Source organism: Ixodes scapularis, unplaced genomic scaffold (genome assembly GCF_016920785.2).
Source record: "Ixodes scapularis isolate PalLabHiFi unplaced genomic scaffold, ASM1692078v2 PGA_scaffold0__279_contigs__length_252992795, whole genome shotgun sequence".
Taxonomy (NCBI): domain Eukaryota; kingdom Metazoa; phylum Arthropoda; class Arachnida; order Ixodida; family Ixodidae; genus Ixodes; species Ixodes scapularis.
The window spans coordinates 108,871,586-108,895,485 of record NW_024609835.1 but is presented as its reverse complement, the minus strand read 5'-3'; the positions used below and the strand labels follow the sequence as shown (position 1 = coordinate 108,895,485).

At 44.9% G+C, this 23,900-nt stretch overlaps 1 protein-coding gene across 2 annotated transcripts; it reads right to left on the bottom strand.

Annotated features, from left to right (window-relative positions):
• Window positions 1-720: 720 nt before the first annotated feature.
• On the bottom strand, window positions 721-23,273 carry LOC8034011 (mitochondrial import receptor subunit TOM70). 2 transcript variants are annotated; one of them, XM_029990675.4, is made up of 11 exons: window positions 22,819-23,273; window positions 22,401-22,574; window positions 22,202-22,328; window positions 21,750-21,859; window positions 19,604-19,743; window positions 16,939-17,143; window positions 15,943-16,077; window positions 13,634-13,858; window positions 12,062-12,159; window positions 9,194-9,316; window positions 721-1,730 (listed from the first exon to the last, which is right to left on the bottom strand). In XM_029990675.4, the coding sequence occupies exons 1-11, from the start codon at window positions 23,050-23,052 to the stop codon at window positions 1,571-1,573; spliced, it is 1,731 nt and encodes a 576-aa protein (XP_029846535.2). In that variant the 5' UTR covers window positions 23,053-23,273; the 3' UTR covers window positions 721-1,570. The 2 variants fall into 2 exon arrangements, with proteins under 2 accessions (XP_029846535.2, XP_029846534.2); XM_029990674.4 differs by having other exon boundaries at window positions 22,401-22,577; window positions 22,819-23,065.
• Window positions 23,274-23,900: the final 627 nt, after the last annotated feature.

Below are 23,900 nucleotides of genomic sequence, written 5' to 3'. Positions count from 1 at the left end.
AAGCTGAAATGTTTCAAAAGTGGGTGGTGGGCGCTCATTGAGACATGGACGCACACTCGGTATTTTGCAGTACATTTCACCAGTGATGGAAGCGGCATTTTACCTTTTGTAACAGGTTCTCTAGCAGGCAAAATATTGGTTTGGAGCAGCCACTGACGCTTTTGGAGCAGATGCCAACATTTGTTAATACTACACCGTGGATAGCACAACCTGAAAATTAGAAAGTGATTGCATCTACTTCCCTTATGATAATAATTGAGGGTTCCTCTCTGGTACATGGAGCATAGGTATTACTTATCTTTTGTGATACAAATAAACGAGGCACAAAAGGAACAGTCTTATTCCTTGGAAATAAGGTTCTGGTCAGAGTAGATTTCATTTACAATGGACATTTAAAAAATGGTTGAAAAGTGAATCTGAGTGCACCACTTCAGTTGGGATAAATCCTCTTTCCCTCTTCATTTCATGTTCGGTAGTTTATTATTACGAAATCATTAACCATGCCATGGAGTGGAGCCAGCGGCGTCTGTAACCACAAGAAAACGCGTAAGAAATGCCCATTCCCCCATTGGCTGACATTGGCGGCAGGCACATCATGAGAGCGAGCCCACAGCCTCGAACCAGCGGGGTACAAAAACAGTAACGTGCAATAATGTTGCGTCCACACTTGCAGCGAACACGTTGGCTCTATGCTCACAGAAGACTCTGGGCAACCAAACGATCAGAAAAAACCGGGAAAACCCTTCATTTTATTTTGTTATACAGACTAGAAACAAAGGTTACATGGCTTTCCTGAAAAGCAAAGCTGGAATTCTACAGCTGGAGGCACCCTGGAAGAAAAACAAACCGACAACGACTTCCCCCTTGCTCGTCTCCCACATCATGTTTGTTCGCTTTGGGACCGTCCATTCTCCCCTCACTGTGTCGACGAGCAGACCCTGGCAGTGTGCGATCGAGCGCAGAGCCGCCAATTACGAGTTGCGTCGCGAGTGCGGCAAAGGACGCAGTCGCGAGCTCGCGTCGTCGAGAACTGCCGTCACCGCAGTGCAGCAAAGGCGCACCTCGCAGCTTTACTCCGCTTCACCTCACAACGAACCGCAGACGCCGCTGCGAGCCAACAAAGCAAATCCCACACTGCGCAGGTGTCGCGCGACCTTCGTGAGACACGCTGCAATGCACGGGACGCCTAGTCGCGCGACACAATCGCGGCGTGGAATTGTCTGGAATGGCTCGTTTCATCTGCCCCGGTCCATTGCAAGCTAAACCGGAGTATAGGAGCCCGTTGCTGGCAGCCTTTGCCAACAGTAAAAACAGAGCCTAGGCGTTTTCAGCCGGTGACTCCTCCGTCCAAAGGACATCTGGGGAACGGAGGGTACCCTGCCGGGAAAGCGCACGAGTCTCATTGGTCCCCGATGAGTCCCGTCTAACCAGAAGCCACCACAGGCACGAAACGGTGCGGCGTGCGGGGCCCGCCGAGCTTTATCTCGCCAACTGCGGAGGGGAGGACAAAACGAGCGGAGAACCGTGGCAGGTGGCAGACGGCGGCGTGGGGTTGCTAGCCCGGGGACCCCTAGCTGAGGCCCGGTCCCACAACGATGCCCAGGCGCTGCGCCACGAGGCCCTGCGCCTCGGCCGCGTCCCGCAGAGAGAGCAGGTGGGCCAGCTCCGTCTCCGTCTGGGCGAGGGCGATGGCCTTCTCAAACAGCTCCAGTCCCTCCTTGAGGAAGCCCCTGCGGGAGTCCCCAAGCGACGCACGGGGGTCAGTACAAGAGCGACAAAGCCTCCTAGACACGTTCCATTCCAGGCCTGTTTACACGTTTATGGTGCTACTAGTCAGCGCAGCAAATAGCGCTGACCCTGCTGATGCAGCGCTGACTTTGCACTATATTAGTGATGCAGTGCTAAGTTGTCTAGAGGTACACTCCTGTATGTCAAGATCTCCATGACATTGGTTTGGCAGCAGGATTAGGAACAGTAAAGAAATAAAGATTTACTCTCTAGGTGGGCAAGAGTGTCATACTTTCCAATATTAGTTTGAAAATAAAATAGTTCACATCAAAGTGAAAAAGAAAGTTGTTTTTAATCAAATAAATTTATTTGATTCAAATCATAATTTTTTTCTATTTCTATCAGATTATTCTGATTTAAATCACTGTAGCTGGAAAAAACTGACTCTTTATTACTACTGCATGTATTTTTAAACACGGGACGATGTATTAAATATCAGTCGGATTGGTCGATCAATCCGTACGATCACTGATAATCACGTGGAATAATGACTAAATTTAAAGTACAGTTTAATTAACAAGTTTTATTAATGCCACACTAGAACAAAAAACAGCTTCATTTTTTTAGCTAGCAGTAATGAGAGTGGCATTATTCCTTTGTAGCAGGCAAAATATTGGTGTGGAGCAGTGACTGACGTTTTTGGAGCAGGTGCCAGCATCTGTTAGCCCGCCACTTGAACATAAAAATGTGATTGCATCGCTAAATGAGTTCATATCTGATAATAAATGAGAGTTACTTTTTGATGCTGAAGCATATTAGATATTACATTTTGTAGGAAGAACTGATAGGAATGCAAAAAAACACACAGCCTTCAGAAATGAAGTCGAGGTCAGAGCAAATTCCATTTCAGATTAATATATTAAAAAAAAAAAAAACTGAAAAATAAAGCCTAGTGCAACACTTCAGTTGAGCTAGGCTTTTCTCCTTCTTTTACGGTCAGTAGTTAATTTAGCCTGTAAATATAACTCCTGTAAAATGCCGGAAAAAATCAGCTAATGCGCTAAAACGTCTATCAATAAAAATGCACCCCCTTTCCCCCCTTCACAAGGTTTATAAACGCCAAACTCAAGACTCTGATTTCATAAACTCAAAAACATAAAATTGTAGGTTTTCATAATATTCAGCGAATATTATGAAAACCTACAATTGAGCTTTAAGTTACATTGCACTTTAGAGGCGGTTGAACCAGAGTCCAGTCAAAGTTTTCTTGCTTTTACATTTGACAGCTGCACGGGAACTACCTTCACTGAAGTAGTTGTTCAAGCATAGGCCACATTTTTTTTTTCAGCACAGTTTCTTTTTTTTAGATTAGAGGTTAACCTACAGTCAATACCAAAGACGGTCGATCTGTAATAGTACTGAGCAGGATTTTCAAGCCAATGGTGCTAACCCATGCCTCCCCCACAACAGCCACTGCTCCTAGCACTCCGGTGCAAAGCGGTGAAGCTCGACGGATGCACACTGGTGTTAGACCATGAAGGTTGATGCGAGCGGCAAAAGTGCCACGGTACTCTGCAGCCACGGCAAGGGGAAGGCATGTGGCAAACGGGATAAACAAGTGATATCATTAGGAGTAAAGGACCTTGGTTCTGTCTTGTTACAGTGCAGTCTAAGCTCATCATAACAGACCTGTTTACAACAGACATTTGGATATAACATACCGATTTGTGAAGTTCGGTTGGTCTTCCACTATGCACCATTGACTCAACTTCATATCTGCATAGTACAACATACTTCTTTTACAACGGACCAAAATCTTGGTCAAAATCAAGGTCTGTTATAACGAGCTTAGACTGTAGTCGTTATCCCATTTTTTGCACTTTTTTTGTTGTGACATTCAACTCCTGACATCGAAGACATCGAATGGAAGTTCAGACGACGACGGGGCCAGCGCGGTTGACGAGCAACCTTTGCACTTCGTTTCCTACTAAGTCAAAACACAGGCAACGCTCCCGACCAATGGGACAATTCAAGCAGCTTCAAAGACGCAACATCATGGCATTCATTATCTATCTGTGCGTGCTCTTTCATCGGCTAAACCAACCAAGAGCAGCGAATGCCCCTAGACTTGCACATTCATGTCTTTTTCATAGTATGTGTTTGAGCTTTCCACTGCGCTTACCTAGGATGAAACAAACTAAACGGCCGGTAGGATATTCACTGTGAAATATATATTTTTACCATTTTCGTTTCCTTCAACTTCTCTAAATAAAATCAACCAAAAATATTTTAAATTTTTTTATTTTGTGCTTTGCTTGAAGGCCGACCAACAAGCAGAAAGAAGGAAACACTCCCTCAATTCCTCCGTTCCATTTGAGAAAGAGGAAGACCCTCCTCCTCTCCACCGGGAGTAGTTCAGAGATCCACTCCTGTGTGGAGAGGAGGGGAAAAGTGGGTGAGTGGGAATGGAGAGAAGGAAACTGGGAACCCTTTTTTTCCCCGGTAAAGACGATTCTGTAGGTTGGACTTTAAGGCTGCTTTGGCACAGGTGTGGTGCAATATTTAGCAAAAATGGCGCTTCGGCGCAACATGTAGCAGACTTTCGTTCATGGCATAATTTGGCACAAATGGCGCAGCACTTCCATCACTGAGCCAGCTAAAGAGCTTTATTTTGTTTTATTTCTTTTGCATCTTGATTGACTCGCAATAAGACATTATTTTTCTAACTTTTGTTCCTTCCTTTCGCCTTCTCATTTGCTTGAAATAGGATGTTACGTAACCGGCGAACAAAGTGGACGGAGACAAAGAACTCAATGCTCCGATTTGCTCAGAACACAGCTTTTCGCTTGTGTTCAGCCCGATATAAATCTTCATTGCTTGATAATTCTTTGATTTCAGAACAAAACAAATTCACACAGGAAGCTTAAAATGATGAACCAACAGTAAATAAAAACAATTTTTTCGAGATTCTTTTTGCAGGTAAGGTTTGATTTAAATCATAATTTAAATCATAGGGATTTTTATTGTCCACTCTTGTTCACAATAAAAATAGAGGTGTGTGAATATTCAGAATTTCGAATACAAATTAAATACTTTCCTCATTCATATTCAATTTGCGAATTGCATATTCAAAATTCCCCAAATATTCGGCCACATCCGGATATTCGAAAAGACTACGAATGTTCGGGTAAATAAAGGATAATTTCGCATCCACTGAACATTCTGAGGTATCTCAGAATGTTTATTTAATGTAATCTACACACAATGCATTCATTATCTTTTCTATATCGGCTCTGTTGCCGTTTTGCACATAACTCTTATCTGCCCTGTGAGACGGCAGTAGTTTCGGTTTCTTATTTTTAGCGATATAGTCTACATATACATTAGTATGCTTTCTTTGCATAATAAAAATAGGCAAAACAATCGCTTATCTCGATGATTTTTCTCAAAATATTTATAAATGTTTGGAAATTAACGAGAAGAAAAAACTATAGGAACATTCCATTGCCATAGACAACTCAACTACCGGACAAGATGGCTAACACTGCGTTGTGTGCTTTACTTGGCAATTTGTCAGCCACACTAGCTGCTCTAGTTAATGGCGGTCCTTGCTCGAGCATGCTCTCAAAGTACGGCCTCAGCCGCAGTTGATGAGCCACTGAGCGAGCAAGGAGTGAAAGCTGGAAAAGTCTTCTCTGGCAGTATCACACAAAACCCTCACCGTAGAAAGCTCAGTGCAAGTCGTGCCAAAGTGTCCTACAAACACTGACGGGAACAACCACGACGTTCCAAAACCACCTGACACAACACCCCTTGTACTCAATTTATATTAAAACAAACTTCAATATTTCCACACCCCTAAATAAAAGACATCGTTCAACGTCTGTTGGAGCCGAAGCGACCATTTATGTGGTCCCATTGAATGCGCCTTTTCACGTATCAAGCATCAGAAAGTTGGACAAAAACTAATCACGACACTAAACTGTGAATGTGTAAGTTTGTAGCAAGGCAAAAGGGAAAACCATGAACAAGAACTTGGGAGCAAATGCTGCAAAATTTAAAGCGGTGCTGCACAATCGTTGATAGCGAGTTGTCCTGTAGAGTAGACCCCTATCTCTCCTTGCATCCCCTTCTCTGGACCTCGACACAAGTACTAGCTGCACTATCGCTTCTACAACAGACGTTTGTGTGCAAGACCAGCAAGTCCCCTCTATCGCTTTATTCACACTTGCGGGTCCACGCAAACATTGACAGCGGGTGGCAAAGTTCACTCACCGCCGGCGAGAGCAATCTGTCCAGGACCTATTTTTTTGCGCGGAAGAAGTTTCTATGTTTCCGCAGTCAAAAGCATGGAGGACATGGCAATTGTTGATCTCGCATCCCGGCCAAGTTGTATGGATTGCCAGAGTCCACCGACCACTCGCTCTGCCAGCAGAAATACTCAGAGACTAAAGAATTATCCAACCCTTTTCAACAACTTTACAACAAAGACAGTGCCCACAAGAAAGATCTCTGGAATAAAATTGGCACGGAAATGGGCATGAGCGGTACATAAACATGTTGCCTCCCCTTTGCCCATCTTATTACTGCATTCTCGTTTTGCTGAGAGAACATTGGATACTTTCTCTGCACTGTGGGCTGTTAGCTATTTTATATCGCGTAGCAGCAAAGTGTTGACTGCAAAAGGGAGCCTGCGAGAGCAGTTTTCTAACACTGCACGGGCCCGAGGCTGTCTTCTCTGGTGCAGTGCAATCCACTTATAACGATACCACATATAGCGATGTACCACTTATAACGATCAGTTTCTAGAGCTTCTAGACTAGAAACGATCAGTTTCTAGCCCAGATAACGATACTAGGTTATAACGATTGAATTTTCGGGTTTCCTCATTATTGTTATAAGTGGGTTGCACCGTATCTGTGCGAGAAACCAGAGCTGCACGGATGCAGTGGGTGGCAACAAATGTTAACAGTGGAGCGAATTCGGTCGGGGGCCAAAGAGTTTTTCCCAAGTGTGAACTAGCGCCACTGTATATGTTCTCATAGGGGGCAGAGTTACGCCAACTGTAGCACCCCCCCTCGGCAACTAGCAGCAAATGCCAAAAAAAGATCCAACTCTTGCGCGGTAGATGTATCGGGTATAGAAGAAAGCTGGGGTTTCGTTATATCTAGGCTATTTATTGTGTGAAAACTGTTTTTAATATAATAGCTAAGCACTCTAAAAGCATTTGTATCACTTGTTATGTTCTGAGCGAGCGAAGAAGTCTTGTTTTCAGCCCAAATCACCTTACGGTAGCAGACAACAGAGCGGGCTCGGTGGTGAATAAGCGGCGGTTGTGCGGTGCTGCCGCCAACTTTTCGCGGTGTTTCTTCAATTAATTAGCCAGTGCTGTACAACTGCTAGCCTGGGGCCTGTAATGTGCATCACGCAGTAGTGATACATGAAAGCGTGCCGGTACAATGCTTGTCCAAATCGAAACAGGTATACGGGTGATGATTGAGCCTAGGATCCCTGGCTTCTGCAGCGCAAACTTTCGTTCCATGTGCTCCAAGCTAAGACGAGCTAATCAATTCACATGCGCAGAATAAAACCAGCGTATATAGTCAATACGTGAGAAGCAATGCAATATTGTACGTTCAGATAGGAAACGTGATACAGCAACAATGTGATGAGAGAAATTCATGGCGAGCTAGCGGCAAGTCTTTACAGTAGCAGTCAATTAATGCGCAGATTTTTAGCTTAGAGATTTAACCTCTGAACTACTCAAGTGACCGGAATGAAATTCGCAGGGGAGATTTAAGATCAGATGTATGTGTATTGTGCAAACTGTCAGCTCTCTAGGATAATGTTACATAGTACCTGCATAAGAATATGCGTCACTTTTCGTTCAGAAATCTATGATATGCAAATGAAGCTATTAAGCACCATTCTTGACTGCCTGAATTAAGTCAATTAACATCGGAATAAAGTTGGATTAACACGTTGCCAAACAAACACTTTTTTTTATTCATTTATCCCGCATACATCAAACGACTGGAACCACCTTCCAGCAGATATCGCAACTATACCTGATTATTCTCTTTTTCGCCAATCTTTGTCTACATTTCTGTTTGGTGAGCCAACATGAGTCATTTTATTTTGTTTATTTTTTTCCGTAAAATATATTGCTTGCCGCTTTTGCCAATGGCTGTGTGTTTTTGATATTTCAATTTCTTGTTGTTTGTTTTTTATTGTTTTGTCAGTTTGTTTTATTTTTGTTTGCTTTGCCCCTCCCCTCTACAATGCTTCGGCGCTTGAGGGTATGTACAATAAATAAATAAATAAATATAAAGTGGGAGATATGGGACTTCGGGCTTATCTAGTTTTTATAATGTAAAATCCAGGAAGAGTTATTACCTCAAAATATGAGAAGCATATCTGCCCTATGTCAATTTTAGAAAACAGTTTTTTTCTCAATGAGAGATTCAACTTAAAACAAAATAAAGTAGATAGCCCAATTCTCCAGTAAATTTCAGTTCAGAAACATCTTGATTTGTGGTATCAGAATACTTTTACCTTCGAAAAAAAATTCCTTCATACAAAATTTGCAGCAAAAAGTGGAACTGAGAAAAATGCATTTACACATTGAAATTTTATACTCTGTTACTGCCTCAAAACTGCGATGAAAATATTTTATATCAACGCAACTATTTGGTGTATGGTTATCAAATTTAGTGTAAGGTCATATAATTAGTTTCTAAAACCAAAAACCTCAAATATAAAAAAAATACATATTTTTTTGTTTTTTTCAAAAAAATTTTAAATTTAGGTTAATGTCCTTCCTTAAATGCTATGCATTTGTTCTCGGCTCCTCGAAAAAAAAGAGCCCTTCGTAACTTTTGGGTGAAGATCAAAGGCACTGCATTTTGCACTAGCTTGCATTTGCCGTCGTCCCAACATCCAGAAAACAAATCTTCGTCAGAATGAACATTGCAGTTTGTGTTCGTTCAGTTCTTCAAACTGCTACACTAATTATCGCAATGATATAGCCCACCTTGCACAGCCGAGTACAAGAGGTGCAAGTGAAGTCCGTTCTACTCATCCACGACAGCCACAAAAGTAGCCGTGTGCGGTGCTTCTCGTCCACCGCGATACAAAAAAGCTGTTTTCCCCACATGCCGAATATTACACCCGAAAGCGCAGCACCCTGGCATCAAACACTCAAAATGTTGCAAAAAAAAACGACTGCCGATACCATACCAGTGCTCCTGTAGCAAAGACAGGAACCTTTTGCGAAAGCGCACGAAAAGCTTGCCCAAGTGATTGCCGTGAGCCAATAGGAAGCGTGGGTTGTCGACGAACTCTAACATTAATCAATGGCTCTGCTCTGCTCCCAACGGGAGCATATACAGTGGTGCTAGTTCACACATGCATCACCGGGAGTTTCTCCGGCATCCTCGACCCACTCCGGCCCCAAGCGACCCACCTCTGCACTTGGATGGAGCCGAAGGTCTCGTAGGCGAACTGGCACTTCTCGTCCATGTCGATCGCCTTCTGCAGGTACTGGACGGCCTTGTCAAAGTCCTGCTTCCACTGCAGCTGCAGGATCCTGCGAGGAACAGAGCACGTTGTCAGGCGGGCACACTGCATGAGTCTGCACCTCATTTAGACCCACCTCCTGCAATAGCGCCTAGCAACAATGACGTGGGTTTCTTTATAGACAATTTTGTAGCAAAGGCAGCGGTAGCACAGAGCGTGGTGCGGCGTCGAGCTAGATGTGGCTGCAGGGCCACCATTTCTGGAACCACTGCAACTCCCGCTTTATAACTCTGGGAATGAGAGATGCCGGAACGGAGAAGACGAAAGATTCGTGCTGTGATGCAGCTTCCTCGTGAATGGCCCTCCAAAAAGCATACCAAGATGAAAAAAGAAAAGTGTGCGCGTTAGGCAAGAACGTTGAAAGCCCAGAGCTCACTCATTTAGTGCGTGCTAGGAGTAGAGTGTGCATCAACCTGCTCCTAGCATGGCATCACTCTATGTTTGATCACGTGATGTGACATGCGGGAGAAACGCGAATCTACTCGAGCAAGACGTTCGGCTGGCACTTGTGCTCAATTGGTGAGGAGATGAGTGCTGCGTCGGCATCCTGCTGGCACTCGTGTGTTCTAGTTCCGTCACTGGAGTGAGAACTGGAAACGGTTAGGTTTACTTAAAACAGCCACAGCCCGTTCTCTGTCAAAAAAGAAACAGCAGGAGCTTATGAGATGATGCATTGCAGTATCTCGACATACCGAAGTTATCGTAAACCTCCGGACGGTGAAAGGTGCCAAGGGGCGGTCAGGGTGCCATGTTTCTTTGGCGAGGAAACATGGCGGTCACGGCAGGCACGTAGCCAGGATTTTGTTTCGGGGGGGGCCGCCCATAACAAAATGCTGTATGAGGGGGAGGGGGAGAGGAGGTCCCAGCAAAATGGAAGATTTTGGGGGGGGGGGGGGGCCCAGGCCCCATAGGCCTCCCCCCTCTGGCTACGTGCCTTGGTCACGGTGACATGCTTCCTTGGCGAAGAAACATTGCCAAGTGTTCAGTTCGTAATGCTATCCAGCCGTTCTGAATTGAATGCTGAGGCATGAATCGCCCTTCAGGATGTTATGTTGGAATGAACACAAGCTGATAGCAAAGATTAATACAGAGGTCCCGTCGCATCGCACTGTGTATAACCAGTGCCACATAAATAACAGATTCAAAAACTCTTAATTAACAAAACCACAAATCACACTGATAAGAGCATGCCTATCAATCTATCCGAGAACTCCAACAAGTTTTTTTTTAAGGGGCGAAGCTCCTTAGGAGCTAACCATGTTCGTCCGATGTCCGGAGTCGGGTGCTCGTGCTCACGAGCACGTGAGCGAGTGCTCCCGTGCTCGTGTAGGGGAAAAAAAAAAAAAAAAACGCATCTCCAAGTGGTGAATGATGTTGATTGGGGCGAAGTTCTGGTGGTGCTTGTCTGCGTAGACGGTGAGCCGCAGCATGCCGAGCCTTTCTTTCGTTTTCATCCATGTCAGAAAGAGAATGTGTGGTATGGAACGTGGTTATATACGCATCTGAGCATTTGACCGCAGCGTGACATGGATAAAAACGAACGAAAGGCTCGGCATGCCGCGGCTCAGCGTCTACACAGACAAGCACCACCAGAGCTTCGCCCCAATCAACATCATTCACCAAGTGGAGATGCGGTTTTTTGTTTTTTTTTCTGTGCAAAAGATATTCTAGTAGTTTAGGGTTTACGTTCAATAGTTCCACTAAGGACACCAGAAAAACTGAAACATGTTTCATTGACTAGATATCCCAGAAGAGAAAATAATGGTTTTCAGTATTCACATGGCTTTCGGGGTTGCGGTCTGAAAAGCTTACACGCTTATAACTAGGGCTCAGTGTTTTCGGATAAATCCGAAAAACACCCACCGGTAAAATTTTGGTCAATTCGGATTTATCCGATAAACTCCAGATATTTGTGTGTCAATGCCACACCCCCCCCCCCGGGCAAAAAAAAAAAAAAAAAGTAAGAAACTGTTTTTTTTTTTTTTTTTTTTTATCTTTTACAGTTTGATTAGCCCAGAGCCAATGGTCCTGGAAAAATTCCACCATCTTATCTTTCAAATCTCGGACACTTCTCAGAACGGGTCTTGCCGCTTGTCTCTTCAAGGTTGATTCAGTGCAGCAGGTCGCTCGTTGTACATTCGGGTCACGATAAAAGCCACTCTTTAAGTTTCCAGTTTGGATCATGCGATTTGTGATTTAGAGAAAGGAAAGGGTGTGTTTTTGTAACAGTGAAAGCTATGGACCATAGGGATTGTATAAAATTGGGAAGAGGGGCAGTTCAAACTCTCTATTACCTCCTTAACCACTCCACCTCGCGCGGCCGCGGGCTAGATTGATAAAATAGGATGGGACGACCACGAGCTTCCTAGCGACTACCGTCGGGAGTTTATTGATTTGGTGCGTGACTTTTCTCATGGATAAATTAGTATTGCCAATGACAATGGCACCAACGCCAAATTCAACTGAAGATATTTCAATTGATACAAGCGCGTTTTTTTTTTATCTGACATACGTTTACATTCGGTTATTATGTATTTTTAATAGGAAACAGAGCGAAATTAAACTCTGAATTTCGGAGAATCGGGAATAAAAAATATATAAACTCCGATAAACTCCGAATCTTCGGCAAAAAATAAACTCCGAAAAACACCCTTTGAATTTGACGAAAAATAAACTCCGAAAACACGGAGCCCTACTTATAACCTAGTCCATGCAGTTGAATGAACTGCAGATACCAGTCTAACGTGGCACTCACCCCAGGTGTACGTAGACATTGGGGTCTGTAGGGTCTGCCTTCTCTGCCTTGCGGAAGTACTCTTCCGCCTTGTCAAACTCCTGAGTCTCGGTTAGCAGCTGTGAGCATGAGGACATGGGAGGCAACTCAGACTATTAAATCAAGCACTGCAATCGGTTATATTGTTACGCACGTGCGTTCCTGCGCTTACAATTTGATTAAATCATGCACATATTCCATAGTAAAACACCTGTGTCCGTACCCTGATAACATCGCTAGCTGAAATGCTAATCACCAATAACCAACAACCAATGCCTTAGAGCGTGATCCTGGACTGACCTCCTTGCCTGCTGTGGGTGCTCATAAGTTGTGGTCACATTGCACCTTCTTGTCCCTTCTAATTCATCTTCAAGTTTCCTTCCCAATCTCAGGGTTTAAAAGTCATGACAAAAGAGAGTTTGCCGACACTGCCTAAGGCGTGCCTCTTGTATGATGCTCCTGTCGCACTGGTCGTACAAAAACCGTCTCCAGATACGTTCAAAGCATGCATATCGGGTGTTTCTTTTAGACTTTACAGATTTATTTTAAAATAAGCATGAAAGGTCAGGTTAGTTTTACGGCCAGACAAACATTATACAGGGGGCTAATGATCACGATAAACTGGACATTTAACTAAAATTTGTTAATCAATGTCTTAATTCGTGACAACAAAACATACAGTTTCAATTAGAAACTTATTCAGTGTCATTGAAAGCCACTACTACCATAATATCCCAAGATACCCCACCCCCAAAGGATAACCCGCCTATTTTCTTTTAAACACGGAAAGACGGCCCACTCCTAGTAATCATAGTTTTCGAATCAATGATGACTCCGGCATAAATGCGGCTAGTTACCTGTGGCGGAATATAAGCGAACATTGTTGACCGGAAAGTAGTCATCAGTTTCATTGATCTTATAACTCGTATCAAGTGTGTACGACATTCAAGCAGTTCCCGAATGGTTACCTTTATTTAGTAGTCTCATAGATATCAAAGCATTTTGCTTAACAAATGACACTGAACTAAGCTCGTGAACTTTGAATAAGCAGTTTATCTTTATTGTTTATCCTTCCATGCAATAAAGACAAGGAAAAAAAAGTCTGCGTGGCCTAGTGGGTAGCGTGTCTGGCTCGCAACTAAAGGGTTGCAAGTTCAAACCGACACCGTACAAAATTCTTCAAATTTTTTTCTTTGAGGCAAATGGATTATTTATGGACCAATCAGAATTTCCCCGTCCCATTAAAGCCAGCTTTTCTGCACAACGAGCTCCTTAAAGCTATCGCTTAATAGATATTAAAATTAATGAAAAAAACTAGCACAAATGACACACAAAGTGTGGTTTGTACCGGACACCTTCTGTGCTCCCTGGTTTTTGTCAGCACGATCAAGCCTACATAATTTTGGAGGAAAGTATATTTTGAGACATTTTAAACAAAAGAAAAATTTTGAGGGGAGTTCAGCGTTTCACTCAGTAATGCAGAAAATCTTCATATAAAACATTAAGTTGGGCATGAAATGGTCCCATCGGCTAGGCAGACCTGGTGCAAGTCACCTGTGCGTGCAGGAAGTAGCTCTCGGGGCAGTTGGGGAAGCGCTGCTGCACCTCGGCAAAGCCGTCCAGGGCCTTCTGCCGCTGCTCGGGGTCTGTGGCCCGCATGCCGCACCGGTACTGCACGTAGCAGCGCTGGGCGGCAGCCGACGGGAAGTCCGGTCGCAGGGTGCACGTGCGCTCCATGTCCTGCAGCGTGTCTTCCAGCCGGTCCAGCAGCATCAGTACCTGCGGCGGCAAAGGCAGACGCTCCTCAGTTGCACCTCGCACAAATTTCTTCGGGCAATGCTTTCTTGACGCGAGTCCGCCTCTAGGTACGCCAACTGCCATAGTGGGCAACCGGAGCCACTAAATGGGCTATGCTTATAGCAAGGGTTCTACAACTTCTTAATCTTAAAGAACCCCTCTCGATCGACAGCCGAGGGATGCCTCCCGGTCTTGGCACTAGAGCACCAAAGCGGTGCAAAAGCCCGCAGACATTCTAAACAGGAGTGTAAAAACTGAAGAAAACGTGGCTCATTGTTATGCTTCAATGATTAGCTCAAATTAACTAAAATTAATTATGCCGAAACCGTGGCTGTCATCACGCCGATTCTCGACGAAATGCGACAGCATTTGCGCGAAGGTTCCCTCTTACATAAGAAGGAAAGTGGACGTAACAAGCAAACGAACAGAGCAGAAGAGCACAGCGGGAACCATGCCACAGCCTCACGAAGCCAGTTTGATCCGGTCCAGTCCAAACCAAAGATGACAACGTGCACTGGGGCAATAAATGCTAACACGTTTAATAATACTTAAACTGCAGGAACTCTGAATTTTGGGGAGGGCACAATCGATTTGGGGGCTCGGGGAGCCCGCGTCAATAGTTTGGGGAACATTCCTAGGAAGCCGGTTTTGAGGACGAATGGCTAAGAGCAGTGGTTCTCAAATAGGGGTCCGTGGACCAAGCCCTGCCTACTCAGTCAAGCCCGGCAATGAAAGTTGCCTTTTTTCGGAGTGAGAAAAAGTGTTCCAATTTTCGGGCAAGTTTTCTCGTGTGTATGTCAATAAGAAGTCTACCGTAAAATACCGGGCAAGCGCCCACTCAAAATTTAAAGATGATCGCGAAAAAACAGGGGATGGGCGCTTGGCTGGTCATCAATTTTACATATAAATGTACTGCGCATATTTCCTCAGATTTTACAAATTTGGGTGCGGGCGCTTAATGTAAAATGGGCGGATGCGCAGTATCCTACGATACTTCACCCTAGCCCTCAAATCGATATCATATTTAACCTATACCTTTCTCTTCCCCTCACCACAAAGGGGATCCTTCATCACCTCCGCCGATCAACAAGGGGTCCGCAAAACATCAATCGTTGAGAACCACTGGCTCAGAGTATTGGCATTCCATTCCCCGACGTTCAGGCGGACGCCACCATTCTTGGAGCTTGTCACAGAGTGGGTGCAATTGGCGACTGTTAGGATTCGAAAATGTGATATTGTTACACTCTGCTGCGAACTGTTTTGACAATTCTGGAGGCCAGTCACCTCCTTTCTGCGACTTCACATGAAGCTTCGGATGACAGGCAACAATGACTTTGAGCACCAAGACGGCTCGAGTGTCGCACAATTTTGAAAAACATCTTATTTACTGACTCTAGGGCCAACTTGGCCGAAGCACTACAACTGCTAACTCCGGGTGTGCATTGCACAGAGCAGATTACGCAAATTCAGGATGACTGGTCTGTTTGTAACTGGCACGAGTGAGATTGAGACTCACGACATCCGACGCTACTGAAGCAACGACGTGTGGTTTTAAGGTGCAAGAGACTTAGTCTTGCCCTCCCCAAAGGGGTAACATGCATAGTGGGAGCAATCCGATCTGCTACAACAAAAAAAAAAAAATATTTAAAGGCCGAGGACCAGTTCGCGCTTTCCACTTTTCCATCGCTTCCTCCTCTCCCACTTGTACCCTGTCCACCGTAGCGTGTTTCCTCCTCCCCGTGGTGAGGAGGATCCTCTGCCTTGCAGAATCTCGAGTCTGGTCGTCGGCCTTTAAGGAGTTGCAGACAGGAAAGAAATAAACTACTCGTGGATAATGCAAAATAAAAGTAAAAAATAAGACAACACTAAAGTGAAGATTCCAGGGAAGTAAAAAAAAGAAATAATTACAGGCAAATAAACTAGAGGGGCATTAAAAGTTGAATACTGAAAGGAGGTGCAGGCTATCACTCGTTTGAGAGTAATGGGAGATACCGACTCTCCCTCCGTGCGTCCACTGAACAGGCTTCAACGACCGAAAGGTATGGCATAAAGGTGGTATCACTGACCTGGCCTCGGTGCAGGAAGATGTCTGCGTTGGCTGGATCCAGTTCTGCCGCCCTCTCAAAGTCCTGCAGAGCCTCGTCCAGGTGCTCGGAGTGCACCTTGAGCGTGCCCAGCTTGATGAGGGCGTTCACCCGCACCTGCACGACACCCAGGAGCAGAAGGGCGGCCGAAGACGGCCATCAGAACCACTACAATGACAGCCGCAGCAGTGCAATGCTGGGTGTGTTGTTACGGTAAAATGCTCCAGTTCAGTAAGAAAGCCATCACACTTTGCCAAGTTTATTAAATTGAGCACAGATGTCAGGTTACTCGTTCGTAGCAAACTGCCAATAGATAAGGACAAACACACAGCTGCATATTTCTACCGTCGAACTAGGAGGAAACATCCCCCAGGAAAGTAAAAAATAATGCATTTCTAGTATTTCAGGTTAGGTGGTGCAAGCTACAGTTTGTTAAAAAGGGTACAGCCGTTAACATCTATCCTCCCATGTTTCCAACTTTGAAAACTGCATGTGACATGGCACCTGTGCTTAAAGTGGCCGTTTGGAGGCATTGCAAGCCCTGATATCGAACGGAAAGATAATTTAATATTTCTGTAATTTAGAAATTAAGTGATTGAATTTTTTTTTTTTTTTTAATGTTTGTTGAAGCGAAGTGGAGTATGAAAAATTGTTAGCTACAGAGAGGCTTTTTATATGCTATTTTCTACGGAAAACAAGTGTGGAATTTAAGATACCTCATCGTTGCGGAAATTTCGTCGAAGTGGCGTTTGCTCGAGCAAGATTCGAATGTGCAGCACGTGACGTTCATTGGGCACATAACCCCATGTAGCTGCATGCACGATTACAGTAGGCACTTAAGAGATGCACGTCGCCAGCTTCCTCAGTTATTGCGCGCAGACGGGTACACAAGGCGCAGAAAGTTTAGCTCAGAAACGCCACTGTACTCGAAGGGCACGCATGCTGTTCTTTGTGACGGGTGCACATCCATTCCCCCACCTTGCTGCTGATGTTGTCCATGGACAGCAGCTGGTTGAGGTCGTCAAGGGTGGCCTGGGAGCGACCCTGGAGCAGGTGGAAGGTGCCCCGCAGCAGCAGGGCCTCGGCCGCGCATTTGCCTCCCCCGTCCACTTCCGCGTTGCAGTGGGCCACCACCTTCTCATACTCCTCCCGGGCCAGGCACTCCACCGCCAGCGCAAAGCCACTGTATCGCACACAACGCGGCACCCAGACTCGAGACACTTACGCAAAATGCAGTCGCAGATAATACATTGAAAAAGAATGTGTGGAATACTGCACTAACTGTGATTTGGCGGAACTCGCAAGCAAGAAAGGCAGGCTGCCTATAGACATGCCGAATTCCCTAGATAAAACGACAGCTCCAAAGTTCCAGTACTTATATTTTTTGCACTTTTTTACTTCGTTTCTTTGTGAAAAGAAATAAAAGATCAATTTTGTGAAGGCACATTTTCAGATTGTATAAAGACAAGTTTTAAAGAACTTCGGGGATGCTTAAGCTTCGCCTTTCAGAGTGGAACGTGATAGCGTTATCGGGCCCCATTCGCAAGGCCTTCTCATTAAACCAGTGCTCATTCCCAAGCTGTGCAAGTGTGTGTGTGGTCTAGTCGGAAGCATCACACGTCACGTGATGTCACATCTTTTCATTTAAATTTTCCTGCCAAATCTTGCAGGAAAATTTACTGCTAAATCAGTTGAGAAAATATTCCACTAAATAGGGTGGGAAAGTGTTCCGCTAAATCTGGCGGGAAAATTTCCCGCAAAATTTTTACACCAAACTTAGCCGGTCGATAGGGTCATGACATTACAGCCACATGTGACGTTACACGTGGCTGCGCGCATTGTTCTATGGAACTTTTTGGTCCCACTGACACCGACGCCGGATTTTTTGCGACACAAGCTCCTAAACGCGTTAAAAATCTCCCAATTTTTAAAGCGTTTATCTACTGTCAAAATTAAATTTCTTTTGGTAGAACCATCACTAGGAAATAGCAAAAGCACCTCCCAGATGCTCCAGTATCTATGAGGTGCCAAAGCACTTAGGTGAAACCACTGCTGCCCATTACACGAGAGGTTGTTTTCCAAGACCAAAATGCATACTACCAGTAATAACAATTGTTGGCTACATTTATAAGATGAATTTTAGTGTACAACCTTTAATTTAATGGGTTTAGCAATGTGTGTTTATATTCTCCAATGCTACATATCTGGTTATTATAACCAATAAGGCTAGAAAAAAATGTTCATAAGAGCAGTGCATCACTTTCAGTTGAGCCAAGCTCTCATACATCAGTACCCTGACCGAAAGCAACCACATGAAAAAGGTCACCGGGCGAAGTAAGCCAAGGCACCAGGATTCAGGCTTGCATCACACAACAATCAAAAGTCCAAAGCACAATGCATTTGCTTGCATGCAGAAGGTGCTAGCAACACTTAAGACTGGCTGATGACTGCACACAAGCGGGTCCTGCCAATGACGCTTAGCAGACAGGCCACTGATTATATAATGTAGCATGCAACACAGTTGGCACGAATATGGGTTTGCAGGTTTTTTTGTTTTTTCTCTTAGAATTGAAAGACTGAAATAAAAATTTATAGTACTGTAAAGTGTGCTCACAAAAAACACCAATTGAATTGAGAAAAAAATATATTGGTGCTTGTCAATACCCTCTTTTAGTAAAATGCAAAAAAGTGCCGAAGTCATGTTAGCACTAAAAGTGTCATGTAGTGATCACCGCCCGACACAGTCCAAACATGTCACTTAAGTTTTTTTGCGTAGTTCTCATTCAGAGTAGTTGTGGGCACAATATATTATCTTCCAAGTTTTACCCCCGAAAAAGCGCATTCCACAACACTAGGAGATGCAGGCAATGTATCGTGCGGGCCAACCAACGTTACTAGATCAACTTAATTGTGGAAAAGCAAACCCCCTTTCTCCTCTCCTGAGGCCACTACCTATAAAATGCATTGATGCATTGGTGTTTGTTTTTATGAGCAGCATCAAACGTGCAAGTGCGGGAGGTCCATGCCCTGTGCAGCTCTCTAGGAAGACAATTACGGCGCAGCACTGAAATGAGCGGCCTTAGAAAAGAAACTGAGGTGCAGCACCCGCTCATGGCACATGTCCTGTGCATTCGCACAACAACGGTTGTCGGTACTTGGAAAACATGAGAAGCATAAATTTTTTCAAGGGGCTTCAACTATTTATTGTTCAATGCGCCATCTACCTAGTGGCTATGATTCAAAACTGCAGTCACTAGAAAGGCTGTGGTGAAGAGCCATCTACACGCTGTGCTTCAAAAACCTGTGTGTTCTACGAATATTCAGTAGTTGCTATAATAGCGGTCTCCAAAATCGTGGTGCTTTGAACGACGGGAGGCAAACCTCCGAGTGATAAGGGTGGTATGACACATAGAAGCAGCATCTATAGACAGTTCCAGAACTGAGTTGATCTAGTAATGTTTGTTTCAACCGTGTAGAGCTCTCTGCTCTTTCTAGAACAAAAGTCATATGCTGAAAATTAAAAGAAATCTTGTTCCCTCACTGCGCAACCAATCTGCATTTCCCCTAAGGTGGAACAGCTCTCATGAGCAATACGATGCCACCTCCGGCTTTGAGGCAGTGACTGTCACGACCATAGACTCACCTCTTCTGCTCCTCTGAGTCTTCCGGCTGGGGTGCCTTTCCTTGGCGGAAGGCCTGCGTTGCCTCAATGATGGGGTCCTCGCAAAAGGACACAAAGTAGTTGCGGATAAAGTGCTTCGAGGGCATGGTCGGCTTCCTCGTCTGCAAAGGGACCCGCAGACGCTGTCAGAGCTGGTTCGCTCCTCTCAAAATCGACTCCACAAAGTACATGCCTAACCCAATTAGCAAAGTATGGTTAGAACCTATAATCCACTTACCTTCAACCCTTCAAGTGCCAAGTATTTTTTCCGCCGAAGTGCACCCCATGCCACATCTTTTTTTCCCTCGCATGCCGAACGCAACTTTTAATCTTAATAACACCGTAGCACGCTTAGTGAATTACATTTATTTATCAAAAACAAATTGATCTATGGCTCAAAGTTGATTGATGTCAGCATGCCTCCAACTTAGGACATCTTCCTCATGTTGTGCTTTAAGAGACACGGTACCGTGCAAGGTGGCACCTTGACCTCGCACCCCAAGGTCACTTTCTAAATGGCTTTACTCGTTATTTTTTTTATTCAGGTCTGTAACTCCATCCTTTGCGCAGTCATTAGTTGCAGTTCATATGTAGTAGAGACTACATATGAACTGCAACTAATGACTGTGCAAAAGATGGAGTTTGCCATTAAGCGCAAGGTTGAAAAATGTAGACTTGCCCTTCTGGAGGAAGGAGCAAGCCGAAACGAAAGTCGCTTAAACAAAATTTTTCACATGCCGCCAACAAAAAACACAAGAAAAAATGTGGTTTTTATCGCTTGCTCATCAATGGCGCTACACGTAAAAGAAAAATTTCTAGACCGGTTAGAAGTGGCAGGGAGCAAATGAACTAAAACCACACGAGCATAATTGGGTGCAGCAGGGGGTGTGCACAGGAGTGCAACCGAGTATACACGGGTGTGGTACTTAAAAGGGTAGAGGTGTACTGCAGCAGTTTATGGCGTATGCAGCAGTCTTCTTATGGCTTTAACATAATCTACCAGCTTCACAAAGTTAGTCAAAATTATTTGTACATGCATCCTACTTCTATACAAACTGGGTGATAAAAGTTATACCCATTTTCTTTTGCACTCCAAGAAAAGGAAGGCAAGAGTTTGTTGCCTCCCATTTCTCGGCACAATGAAGACTATTTGAGACTATTACAGCATATTTTATATAGAAAAGTGACGTGCGTACAAACAATTTGTTACTTCTTAGACTTTGTGAAGTACCGTAAAATCCCGAAAGGGCACCCTCCCCGCCGAGAGATTACCCATACTGTTTTTCTGGCTCAATACCCATAACATAGAAATTCCGAGACATTGCTCACCCCTTGATTTCCGTTGGAAATTGTGCGATGTTGGACGGGAATCACATTAACTGCGCGATTTGCGGCACCGGTACGCGTGACAAACGAGTTCGCGGTGGGTTCCCGCATATATGTCCGCGATCTGCGGATGCAATATTGCTTCCCGTTGCATGCAAGTTCGTAGAGTTCACGCATTTTTTTACCGCGATCCGCACACGCGATATTGGTTCCCGTGGTTTGCAACTTTGTAGCCAGTTTCTGAGAGTTTTTTGCACTGTGAGACACAAAACTGCTGCATCCACGGTGTTTGCGGTATCATGGCACAGGAGATCGTGGCAAATTTTCTCATATTTATCGCATTGTGAAACGCGAATTTGGCGTGTCCACGATCTGCGGTATCAGTTCCCAAGTAGCATGGTTTGTAGCGGATGCCCCAGTGTTTATCATTAATTTTTGATGAAGTTTTTCTTTTTCATCCCTATATGTTTTAGCATTTATCTCTTCAGTTTGGGTGGGCGCTGGTACAGGATTTGACAGGTAGATTGTGACCAAACTTAAAAAGGCAAGGTAAAGAACATTGTCTATGCACCATTAAGCTTAGAGGACAGTGAGGGCCGCAGGCTCGAGATTGCAGCTTTAAAAACATGCTTTCGGAGAAGGGGTGCATGCTGAGATGTGAATTTGTAAATATTAAAGCAGTGGATGGATACAACTCCAAAATAAAGGACAAATGATGGAAAGGGACATGAAATAGTCCAGACTCTGAATGGTTTTGTGCCTCGTCACTTTTTATGTGAGTGACCCTGTTGCTTGCGCTCACCTTCACAATCTCCTTGGCACTTGCTTTTCCCAGCTTTTTCAGCACCCGGTCAGTGACCATTAGTGAATTTTGGTTCTGAAAGCCTTCCAAGATACAGACAGCTGTAATGTCTACAGGAAGAAAAAAAAAGTGTGTTTTGCATGATGAACATTGCCTTTCCAATGCCTCAAAAACTATCAGGGTCTCTTCGTTGGAATCACTGCTGTTATTAATATAGTTTTGGGTCTTGCTATCGCTATCCCAACCCCATCTATCTTCCCCCCCCCCCCCCCCCCCCCCCACACACACACACACACTTAAAAAAAAAAAAAGAAACCATCACAATAATTATTATGTGCATAGCTGTATGAAAAGTGAACAGGTGATCTTGAGCAAAACCCACGTCTACACTCATGCTCGCCCTCTCGCACAGATTATAAACATAAATGCCCCCAATATCAGGCTGCTCTCACCTTCCAGGCATTTCTTCAGTTCGTCGACCAGCTCGTAGGCTTTAGCCCTTCGATGAAGTGCTTTGATGTAAGTGCCGTTCAGTTCTATGGCTCTGCTGCAGTCAGAGATAACTTCTTTGTAATTTTTCTGCAAGAAAACTCGTGTTGCAGATTTTGACAGAAAGAGGCCCCACTTCCCCAAGCTCCCTCTCAGGCTCACCAGGTTGTCAAAGGCAGCGGCGCGATTTTGGAAGAAGGTGGCGCGCTCGCTCACGTGCTCCTTCGGGCAGATGTTGATTGCTTCCGTGTAACATTCGATAGCCTTATCGAACTTGCCTCCCTTGAAATATTTGTTGCCCTGGTTCTTGAACGCCTTCGCCTTCTCGTAGGGGTTCTGCTGTGATAAGGGATGGTATGCTTTAACACAGGTTAGCTTATCTGCGGAAGTTTTTTCTTCGTTTTCCAGGATTTGCACAACGTGCGGACCGGTACGAAGCACACGGCGTGGTGCATGATCGCTGACCGAAGAAAAGATAAAATCCACAAAACCCGGTAATGCACCTCTAATTTAAAAGGCAATGCTCCTCTAAAGCTCCCCTAATTTAGTAATCTCCTAGCCGATATTCTCAAGGACTCACCTCGACATCGGTAGCACTGCGAGAGTTGTGCGAGAGGGTCCGGTCTTCCGACTTGGCACTCTTCCCGCTGCCAGAGTCTGACGGCTTCTTTTTTCTGTCTCGTGTCCTCTTGTAGTACCAGATGGCCAGGCCAGCGGCAACCGGCGTTCCAAAAAGCAACGCATACTGCCACTTGCTGAGGCCCGAGCTGTTTGAGCTGCTACCGGCATTCCGCACCATTTCGCTGGAAGCCATCTTGCTGGAGAACAGTGTTGCCAGACGGAGAAGAAAAAAGTCAGCAGATTCATCCCCAAAAAGTCAGTGGTTTTGCTCAAAAATCAGTAGATTCTACGAAATCGGTGTTTTGCCATGTGTTCCTATTTCCATTAAACCACACTTCGAAGAAATAGTATCGAGTAACAAATAAAATGGTAAAAAACACAAAAAAAAAAAAAAAAAAAAAGACCAGTATGGATAATGGAAGTCCTCTGCAAGCTGCCACCTTACCTTACTGGGCTGTGGAAGGTTTCTGACGCAACTCTGTCGGCGCGGAGCACTGTTGAGGCTACGCGTCGTCTGCTACGGGCTTATTTCTTTTTCGCCTGACTCAAAGTTTGCGTTCAAACGCGGAGGAACTTAATTCGTTAGCTTCTTAAGCCACCGAGGATTAACATTAATTATACCATTTTCTTGCCAGAGCCTGCCAAATAAAAGTAAAGAACCAAGATTTGGATGTCGATCCCATGCATTCCGCCGGGCGAATTAATGAAAATGGCGGCCCTCTCCGCTCAGCTGGGAGGGCTGGGAGCATATGGCTGGGAAACAGCCGAGAGTTCACGCGCATGCGCTCACGCCTCTCGCTCTGCGCCGCGGGCTGATTGGCTCACTTGGGAGGAGGGCGTTACAGCGGCGAGATCATAGACTGGCCAAACTCTCACCATATATGGCTCTGGCCCGGATGTCGCCGTCGAACCGTCTAGAGCACTATATAGCTCCTGCGGAGCAGAGTAACGCAATCCTTTGAACCCCGTGTTTCGCCGACAACATGGCCGACAGAGCGGCTCGGCGCGAGTCACGTGGTACTCAGGGTTCCAAGAGGCGGC

Bases quoted from the DNA above. Each gene is read 5' to 3' on its own strand.
- LOC8034011 (XM_029990674.4), bottom strand. From the start codon at position 23,052: ATGGCTTCCAGCGAAATGGTGCGGAATGCCGGTAGCAGCTCAAACAGC. The intron at 16,078-16,938 runs GTGGGGGAATGG...GGTGTCGTGCAG, and splicing joins TGGACAACATCAGCAGCAAG to GTGCGGGTGAACGCCCTCAT. The intron at 12,160-13,633 runs GTGACTTGCACC...TCATGCTCACAG, and splicing joins GCTACTTCCTGCACGCACAG to CTGCTAACCGAGACTCAGGA.